This window comes from Nicotiana sylvestris, chromosome 9 (assembly GCF_000393655.2).
Source record: "Nicotiana sylvestris chromosome 9, ASM39365v2, whole genome shotgun sequence".
Classification (NCBI taxonomy): Eukaryota; Viridiplantae; Streptophyta; class Magnoliopsida; order Solanales; family Solanaceae; genus Nicotiana; species Nicotiana sylvestris.
In genome coordinates, this window is record NC_091065.1 from 25,343,042 (window position 1) to 25,353,644 (window position 10,603).

At 35.8% G+C, this 10,603-nt stretch overlaps 1 protein-coding gene across 1 annotated transcript; it reads left to right on the top strand.

Annotated features, from left to right (window-relative positions):
- The first annotated feature begins 1,333 nt into the window (after positions 1-1,333).
- On the top strand, positions 1,334-9,973 carry LOC104246775 (uncharacterized). The gene is made up of 4 exons (XM_009802654.2): positions 1,334-1,649; positions 3,649-3,702; positions 7,244-7,387; positions 9,655-9,973. The coding sequence occupies exons 1-4, from the start codon at positions 1,527-1,529 to the stop codon at positions 9,781-9,783; spliced, it is 450 nt and encodes a 149-aa protein (XP_009800956.1). The 5' UTR covers positions 1,334-1,526; the 3' UTR covers positions 9,784-9,973.
- Positions 9,974-10,603: the final 630 nt, after the last annotated feature.

The window sequence follows — 10,603 nt, forward strand, 5'->3', positions numbered from 1 at the left end:
CCCGAGTAAGCCCGTGACCCGTGAGGCTTGACCGAGGCTGGGCGGGGTCGGCCCGTGGGCCTAATAAAATATTTATTTAAAATATATAAAAAATAAAAAGTATAATGCCTTTAGAGATTGAAAGTCAAAATTGGATCTTTACTATGAGATGTTGTCATGTTACCAAAACTTGATCTTGAGAAGTTTCAAGAGATGGATGTTGTCATGTATTGGAAGGACCATACTAGAAAATATTTCGATCTTTCAATGATGGTGCGTGATGTACTTAGTATTCTTATTATCATTGTACCATCAGAATCAACATTTAGCATTGGTAGCGTGTTCTTACAAAGTACAGAAGTTCAATTATTATGAAAATGTCCAAATACTTGTTACTACTCGAAATTGGCTGCACAGGTTTTCCCAAACTTAAACTAGTAATATTTTTTTATGTGAATTTAAATATTATTAATTTTTAAAATTTAATTATTTTTAATATTTAATTAATTAATATTGCATACGAATTGTAGATGAAAGTGAAAATGTTACGACAACCTTGTCACAAGCGAATTCAAATGTGTTTGATGAAGATGATGTGTTGGATATCTCATAAGCATCATGAATGTTCTCTTGGATAGTTTGTTTTAAATTTTGACTTTTAGTGAATGAAATATAGTCTTGTCTTTTACTTTTTTTAGTATTTATTATGATATATTGGAACAATATAAAAAGCTATTAAGTTTTGCAAATTTTTTCCAATAGATATTTTTTAACTTTTAAATAATTATATCTTTTTTTAGGTCAGAATTTAAAGAAAAAATATAAAATTATATTTTTAAAAATGATGGACCGGCCCGTGGGGGCCCGTGGCCCACATAGGGCTGGAGTGAGCTGACCATTATAAGGCCCATCAAAATGGTGGGCTAGCCCAGCCCAGCCCGTCAATTGCTAAAACCCACGTAGGCTGGGCTGGGCTAGTCCGACCCGGCCCATATTGACAGCTCTATTGATAATTGTAAACTTAATGCCCGTTTGGACATAACAAATTTTTTCCTTGTTCTCAAAAAATTTCACTTTTTTCCGAAATCAACATTTGTTCATAAAATTTTTAATTTTCACTTGAAGATGCATTTTAAAAATTTTCGAAAATTTAGAAAATTCCAAAAAGCTATTTTTCAAATATTTTCACTCAAATCACTCACAAAACTTTAAAAACAACCCAAAATTATATTTATGTCCAAACACAACTCTAAATTTCATATACATTATGCTTAAAAAAAATTCGCCCTTTTTTTAAATTTTACAATTGTTATGTCCAAACGCTTACTTATTCTTCTAGTACTGCTAAATAATAAAAAGAAGTAACTAAAGAAGTCGGTAAAGAAAAAGAAAAAGAATTTTGCAGAGACTTAACTTTTGAGGTTGAAGGAGGTAGTTGCCGTAGAGTCGGTCACTCGAATTTCTTCCATCGAAGGAATTTCTGGCTTCTGTTTTTTTTTTTTTCGATTCTGGGCCCTGATCGTAAATAGGAAAGTGAATTCAAAGATATGAGATCGGGTGGAGGAGGAGTAGAATATGAATCCGCCGGTTTGGGAATGCCTATGAGTTATGCCGCAACGGGTGCTTCTTCAACCTCAATTCCTATTCATTCCTCCAACCTTGGTTTTAAGGTATGCTCTCTCTCCTTTAGCTTTTCCCCAAGCAGTAGGAAAATCATAGTATTTCTTTAATTATTAAAGAATGTTTTAAGTAAACAGTGTTTTTCTTTAATTTAAAGCCATTATAATCCAGTCTGAACCCTGGAACAAATTACGTAAGAGAATTCTTATCGTATTTGATCAATCTCTTTTAAATCTTTTAGTGGGCAAGTTGCTCAGGAAAAAAAAAGCTAGCGATTTTGTTATTTGTTGCTCTTTTCACTGTGTTTGGATCATTGTTACCTATCCTTTTATAAGTATGGTAGTATTATATCGTTCTATGGATACAACGTTTGGATATATTGTATGTTTTGCTGTTGTTAAATAACATTATTGTTGTTTGATTTAACTGATAAGTTTATCCCCGACTTCGGAAAAACATGAGCACTAGCTTTTTCATCAAAAGGATGGCACTAAAGCCACTTAATTACGTAAAACATAGGCCATTCTTTGTGTATATATATAACAACGACCAAATGCTTGTGTAATTCTTTGTAAACTGCTCCATATATTCATGTACTTCCTTATGCAGTAAATGACTCCATATATTCATGTACTTTTTTATAATCTGTTATTTTGTAGAACAAAAATATGGTCATGGAAAATAAGGGAAACAACCTGAGCAAATTAAATAGTAAACTAAATCAGCAAAAAGTAGCCAAATAACGTGGATTGAGATAAAGGATACAGAGAAAAGAACAGGAGAATATTGCTCTTATTGTTAGGTAGAGTTGGGCAGTTAAGGCACTGGTCCACGCATGAATATTTTATATTGGACATATAACTCATGCTGTGATGAGTTTGACCTGACCTCCATCTTAACCATCTTGCTGATGTCTCGACTTCCCCCTACATTTTATAAAGGCCGAATACATATGTGGCCCCTTAAACTTGCCCGATTTTTTCACTTATACACCTGTATTAAAGTTTGTACCTATTGAACACTTGATCTCTACCAAAAATGTACCTATTAAACACAATATGCTGAGATGGCACAGTGCGTGCACAACACAGCTTCTAGGAGCGTGACATAGCTCTAAATCTCAATACAAAATATCTTCTGCCGGAAGCTATGGAGCTTTGCCTGAAAAATAAATTTCTGTTCTTTTATTTTCTTTTCCTTTTTACCATTGATTCCTTAAAATCAAAAGAAAGACAATTGGTCCAATCAGTTTAACAATTCCTTCAAATGTAAACCAAATTTCTTCAAACAAAAATGAATAATGATCGAACAATTCGTCCAAATCAGATGAGGGAACAAACAGTTCTAATATCTAGAAGGTAATGAAGAAAGAAAATGCTTCTTTGAAGCTCTGTTAATGTGGTAGCCACAAATTTACAAAGGCAATCTGCTGTCATTAATACTTATAAAAGCAAACATTTAGTTACACCTCACCCATTTACAACACCGACAACATTAGACAGTAAACGAGTGCATTTGCTGCTGTAGAAGTAGCTTGTGATGCTGATCTAGAATCTGCAGTTGTTAAAAAATACATGCATCCCCTAAATTCACTGTTTATACTGATTCGATTGCTCAACTTGTGAAGATGCTACAATGTTTTTACTGTTTTTTTTTTGTTATTGATTGTGTATTTATTAAAGAAAGGGGAAACTCACAATAATGGAGGAAATGGAGAAATGACTGGAGGAAATGAGGGCTCTGTTGGGGAAGACGACGAGGAATGAGAAGGGGCCATACCTCTCTCCCTTTTTCTAAAAGATTTGACACATGTCATTTTTTTATTCGTTTTGTTTGCCATGTCAATAGCAAGTGACATACACGCACTTAACTTGGTCTAGCATTGTCAATTTTGTGTTCAATAGGTACATTTTGTATTAAGATCAAGTATTCAATAGGTACATGCTTTAGTATAAGTGTCTAAGTGAAAATATTGGACAAGTTTAAGGGGCTCCGTATATATTTGGCCTTTTATAAAATACTAACTATAAGGGTTCTTTGTTTCTTCAGTTGTTGAAAAAGCATGGCTGGAGAGAAGGAACTGGACTTGGCATTGCTGAACAGGTTTACTGCTTTCTTTTTTCCTTTCAATTCTTTTGAGTTGACCATCTCCTTCTATTTCGTCTACTACTCAGTTCCCTTGTCTTTTCCTGTTTAAACTTTGATGTATTAATTGTACTTTTCTGCATTCATTGAACAGATCTGTTCTTTTAGTTTTAAGACTATGACTCTATGAGAGGCTTTTGCAATTTCATTGTGTGCTGAGATTGTCTTTTCTGGCATTTACCATTTTATCTGGTTGTTTGTTAACTGAAACTCCTGCCCTGCGACTGAATCTGATTTGATGGTTAAGCACATGTTGGGAATGATTTCTTCTTTGTCAGTTTAAAAAAATGTTAGTTGTGCCTTTAAAGATTTTCATCTCTAGACTTTCAACAAAGAAAAAAACGTCAAAGGAGAAGGAAAAGAAGAACTTTCATCTAAGAAAAAACGACAAAGGAGAAAGAAAAAAAGAACTTTCATCTCTGGACCACGGAGAGGAGTGTACATACCAAGTCGTCGCTCGCCTTTTAATCTTTTCGTTAAATCATCTGAGAGGGGGTGCTGATCCCAAAAAGAAAAAGGGGGGAGGGGTTACCGATCCAACAAAATAGTATATTCGAGAGGAGGTGCAGCACATATATTAAAAGGATATAAAAGTTATCCAATGATAATTTATTGACCTATCGTGATATCCTTTTGCATGGCCACATGCTAAATTCATAGGTATGGTCAACCAACACCAAACATTAGTTCTTGTTTTGGAGTATTTTAGTGTTTCTTTGCAAAGCAGAGACTTTTATCTAGCGCCTTTGTATCACCTTCTCAATTTTTTTCTAGGTCCAGTGCTTTATCTTCTCCTCTTGCACTCACCCTCTTCGTAATACCCATTCGTGGACCTCCATCAATAGCACACATCCTTTATCTTCTCCTCTTGCACTCGCTCATAGCACACATCCTTTTTTTTGACCTTTTCCCTCTTTTTTCTCATGTGCCTGATTTGTCGCCTATGTTGATGCAGATCGTGGTAAATGCATCAACAATTAACCATTCCCATGCACCTACTATCTGGCTTCCTCACTACTACAATCCTAAATCCTATCAAGGCCGTGATGACACCTAAACTGCTTGCTAGGCAAGCCAACACTCAACAACAACAAAAGATTCCAATTATTAAGCCTTTAAATGTTTCATGATATAAATAATAATACGGAATAAATTTCAATTTAATATCATAAATACTTAATCAATAATAATAATACGGAATCAGAGATAGCAAAAATACACATAATAAAAGATAAAAGATTAGGATTTAAAATAGAGAAAGACAAGAAGTTAACTATGAACTAGTTAAACTCCTTGAATTCCTATAATAAATACTAATCTAGGAAGAACAAGAACAAGAACAAGAACAAGAACAAGAACAAGAACAAGAACAAGTAACACGGATTAAGCTAAGTAAAGAATGCAATTCAAAGCCCCTAGTAGATATATCAACTATAACAACGAATTAACATTCAAATACAAAAAATAATCCAAGAGTATGAACATGAACTCATACATGATTAACATAACATAGATAATCTAAGAAAACATGGTAATTAAAGAGAAAATAAAAATACCCTAACCCTTTCAAGGTTTGTCTTTGTTTATCAATCCATCATAAGCTTCTTTTCAAAATGAGAGGAATGGACTATTTATACTAGAGTGCTATTTAGGCTAGATGACCAAAATACCCTTAAGCTAGTAAGGAAGCTAAGTAGAGTCAAATGACAAAGCTTACCTAAATTAGTTTTGAAAATCTAATAAAGCTAGTAAGGAAGCTAAGCAGAGTCAACTTACCCACAAAGTAGTGATGAAAATCTCCTCAAAACTGCCTCTTCTCGAGCTCCAAAACATTATGAGAACAACAACAACAACATACCCAGTAAAATCCCACTAGTGGGGTCTGGGGAGAGTAGAGTGTACGCAGACCTTACCCTACCCCGAAAAGGGTAGAGAGGCTGTTTCCGGGAGACTCTCGGCTCAACATGAGAGACAATAATATCAGAAAAGAAACAAGAAAAAAGGCACGTAACAACAAAATATGCCAGAAAGAAAATAACAACACGAATAAGTGAAAGGGCAATAACACAAAATTATGCAAAACAACAATGTGAACACAACATAGACCGCTAACAAACCTAAACAAAGCTGGGAAGAACTCTCGACTACCCCTAGCCTACCACCCTAATGCTCGAACTCCACATGTACCTAACAAATCCCGAAATAAGTAAAAAATGCGGCAGTTGTCCCCGCCCGAATCAGATGCTAGATGATTCTGAAACTCATCTTTGGCAAGCCCAACACAATCTTTGGATGAAATCACCCAAGATAGCCTTTTGAATCACTCAATTTGGCCTTAAAATGAGAGAGATTTAATGTTTTGAAGTTTTAAAGGAAGACTGAAATTTGTGGACTAACTTAGGGATATAACCGGTATTTTCGGGATTGTCGCACCAGAAAATTCAGCAATTGCAAAATCTTAGTTTTAGCACCCGAGACTTATTCGGAACCTCCTGGACACAAATCATATATGCATTTCACTTGTAAAACACGCTACAAACCTGCTCGAGCACTCAAAACACCGAAAGGAGTTCGTTTTGAACCGATGTTGACCGTTGTCAAACTCCAAATCCTTAACTTAACTACTCTCTCACCAATGACCGAAAACACACCCAAGCCTCTCGGGACCCCGTCCAATCATACCAACAAGTACAAATACATTATCCAAACTTATCCAAATGCTCGAAGCACCACAAATAGTATCAGAATGAAGAATCGAAGATCAAATCATTCTCTTAAGTTACACACATTCCAACTTCGCCAAACGCGTTTGAATCACACTTAGACATTTCGGATCACAACCAAACTTTGTACACTAGTTCCAGTTCACTAAATGAACCTAGCCAATGTCTCGGAACACCAAACGGACCCCGACAACACCAAAGTCAACTTCCGGTCAAACCTATGAACTTTCCAAACCTTCAAATTATTAACTTTCGGCAAATAGAGCCAAAAACTTCTAGGAACCTCCGAATCCAAATCCGAATATATGCCCAAGTCCAAAATAACCATACAAACCTATTGGAACCATGAAATCCCGATTCCGAGGTCGTTTACTCAAAAGTCAAACCTTGGTCAACTCTTCCAAATTGAGAATCACTCTTCCAAATCAATCTCGAAATCAATCCCGAGCCTCTCAAAAGTTAAAACCAACCATACACTCAAGTCATATTACATCATATGAAGTTACTCAAGACCTCAATCAGTCAATCTACCGAATGTAATGCTAGAGCTCAAAAAGACTGGTCCGATTGCTACACTCACCCTGCTCACCCTTCAAGAGAGATTTGGCCACTAACAGCCTTTAAAAAGAATGGCTAGCCAAGCTGCAAGCCAACATTATGGTCATTTGATTCTTCTATCAAAATGTGATGTAGGTAATTTGTCTTTACCTTTGGAATCTGTAGTTGCATTGTGTTGCAATGTGAAGTTGTTTCTGATCTGCTTGTGGCCTTAACAGGGCAGATTGGAACCTGTGCCAACTTATATCAAGAAAAATAAGAGAGGCTTGGGAGCAGAGAAGTCAAAGAAGGCAGCAGAGCACCGTAAAAGTTCCGGGCTTTCCATGGGCGGGAAGATTGTAAAAGATGGGGAGAAAGAAAAAGTAAGTTTCCATTGCTCTGAATGCGTATTATAGCATTTGTTTCAAAACTGATGCTATTTAAAGCATTTTGCTCTGTAGTGTGGGTTGGCAGGCTTAAGTAGAAATTTAACATGCATTTACGAATTTCAAACATAAATAACCTATACATATGATCCTTTCATTCTCTTCAGTGACAGGGATAGATACAGTTGCCACATGTGACAAAAAGTGCTTGATGTTTGTAAGTGCAACAATTTTAAACTTTGCTAAAGGACATGTGCTTTGACGGGAGGGAAAGTGATGTAGGAAAAAGGTTTATTAACCTACAATAGGGCAAGGGAATAACTAACGGTCCTTTGGCTGAAATAGAGCTGATCTAATATCTGGATTTGGAGAAAGTTGATGGCCATAGAAAATAATGTGGAAGATCCACCTAGATTTCTTTAAATTTGACCCTTTAAGGTGTGGTTATGTAAAGCACCAATTAAGAAGTTCTCTTAACATAAGCTTTAAGCAAGGAATATTCTGGACTATTTAACATGAGATGCTATAATGCATTAATACAATTCCACAGAACTTGTCTTTGCACTGGTGAGATAATACATTCTGTGACCCATACTGTTGGAGGCTTTTCAACAAGGCTAGAATAATTTTTTTGTAGAATCCAGTTTTACAGTTAATATGAAAGTTGATTTACTTTTTTTCCTCCACTAATATCATTGCATACTTTTTCCCGGTCCATGTGAGAAAGTAAGAAATAGGGAAAAGGCATAAACCCCTCCTAAACTAAGGACGGATTTTTAGTTACACAGCTCATATTTGTGAGGATCTTATTACCCCCTCTAACTATTTCAGAGTGGAATTAATTCCCCCAAGCTCCAATGTGCCAGAGAGAGTGTATTTCACTCTCTTTGGGTGAGTGAGAAGCCAAAAAAAAGTGCCAAAAATTTAAGTGTGGTCCCCAAAAATGTTTCTTTCTTAGACTTTCTCTGCAATCTCCATCGACGATGTTCATTGGATTGTAGCTCTCTATATAACATGGGAGTTAAGAAGAAAATGAGAAAAGTACTTTCAGTAAAGCAGAGTATGCCTTGTGCATAAGGAGATTGGGGGTTTGGATCAAGTGGTTGCTTTCACAGGATTGAAGGAAAATGAGTGCTCATTTGTCTATGAATTACTGGACCATCTGGATTTGACTTTATTGGGGAGGGGAAATCTGAAGGATAAATAAACACCTAAATTTAGAAGATTGAGGTTGCTAAAGGTAACTAGAAAGCTGAAGGAATGGAGTAGAATAGATGTCATATAAAAACTGATATTTTCAAAAATACCAAAAATACATCTTTGTTCCATTATTTCCACTCCTCTGAAGAGAGGAAAGATCTAAACCTACCCCGTTTAGTTTGATGATGTGCGAATTAGTTACTTTGTCCACCTATATGATGCGCTTTCCTTACTTCATTCCGGGGGTGAGGCGGGGTAGGGTTGGTCTTAGATGGCTTGCAGTTTATATTGGTCCCACACTATTCTTGTTGTTTGTCTTAGACCCGGGCTTTAGATTATGGTTACTGTTATCTTTCGGTTTTTATGTTTCTGTTATTATTTCGATTTCTACTGGATTTACTAATGAATTCTCTCTTGTTTTTTTACTCTGTTTTCGTCTTATTGAGCCGAGGGTCTATCGGAAACAGCCTCTCTGTCCCGATCGGGGCAGGGGTAAGGTCTGCGTACACATTACCCTCCCCAGACCCCACTATGTGAGATTTTACTGGGTTGTTGTTGTTGTTGTCCACCTATATGATGCAATACAGGTAAAAGTAAATGGTTGAAAGCAGAAAAAATGCATTAGTCAATTTCCAAGCAATTGTATGTCTTTATTGGCAATCAGATAATTGAAGATGAAGTATGGTTATCATATTTTTGATTTGTGTCAGTAGGAGTCGTCGCCAAATTGGTGCTGTTTCACTTTGTTTTAGGTCCGACTACGTAGTGAGTTTGTTAATGTGTTTATACGTCTCTGCTTGAGGTTTGATGTTTTCGCTGATCGGCTTTGCACTAAATTTTCTTTATTTTTCTTTCCGGAAAGGGGCCTAAACTACCCCTATCGTTTGCTACCCTGTGGATTATTACTTTTATGGACAAATAGATGGACGGAGGGTATCTGTAAACCACTTTGCAAACGATTGGGGTAGTTTAGGCCCTTTTCCTATTCTTTTTTTTTTTCTTTTGTAGTTGGGCAACTTTTTCTTTTGCGTATTACACTGCTTACGATGGTACCGTTTGTTCAGGCGTCTGTTGTACAGAAGACAAAGGGAATCTCTAAAAAGATGAAGAAAGTACTAGAGTTTGAGAAGCGCATGCAAGAGAAAGAGTTTGAGCGAGCATTTTTTAGGGAATTCTGGCCAGATAATGTTTAGTTCGTCCCCTTGTCTAATTTTGTTTTCCGCCGTATATTTCAGCCATAGTAAATTGTTTCCTTCTGCCTCTTGGGTGAATATTCATTATCTTTGTTTTGGACATATTTAGAATGATATCCAATCTTGAGATATTTGTAAACTGAAGTGTACGTTACACAAATGTCTATCAAATGTATCAGTATTTAAACAAGTACTTGTTCCGTCCATATTAACCAAATTCCATTGGCTTAGGTATCTTCTTCAACATTTTGATTTGAGAATGTTATTCAATATTTTTTCCTTCCAATTTTTGGGTATGTGTTTTATCTTTAAAATCTAAAGTCCTACCAGCAACAACTATGCGAAATTAGCTAGTATGACATTTGTAAAATGCCTAACAAAATAGTTAGAAAATTTACACGAGATTCTGTATCGAGAACATCAATTTTTCATATCAATCTTCGGTTTGGAGACTGGTCAGTGCATATTCGAATGGCATAGAATGCAATTGATTCCTAATCTTAATACACAAGTGGAAGTTCCAGAAATACCTTTTCAGTTGGAATGTAAGACATTGATACGGGGACAATTATGCATCTGGAAAAAAAAAAATCAATTGGAAAGACCATTAACGTTTTAAGAGAGCATTTGGCTAAGTTTTTAAGGTGGTAAACTAGGCTTATATGAACTATTTAGCTTATTTACAATTGGCAAACATCAAAAAGTGTTTATAAACCAAAATCAACTAAAAGCCATAAGTTGGCCAGTGATGTGTGGCTATAATTTCATAGTTTCGTACATTATTTGCTTTGCATTTTCTATGCTTTAACGATAAATTACA

Bases quoted from the DNA above. Each gene is read 5' to 3' on its own strand.
- LOC104246775 (XM_009802654.2), top strand. From the start codon at position 1,527: ATGAGATCGGGTGGAGGAGGAGTAGAATATGAATCCGCCGGTTTGGGA. The intron at 3,703-7,243 runs GTTTACTGCTTT...TGGCCTTAACAG, and splicing joins GACTTGGCATTGCTGAACAG to GGCAGATTGGAACCTGTGCC. The intron at 7,388-9,654 runs GTAAGTTTCCAT...CCGTTTGTTCAG, and splicing joins AAGATGGGGAGAAAGAAAAA to GCGTCTGTTGTACAGAAGAC.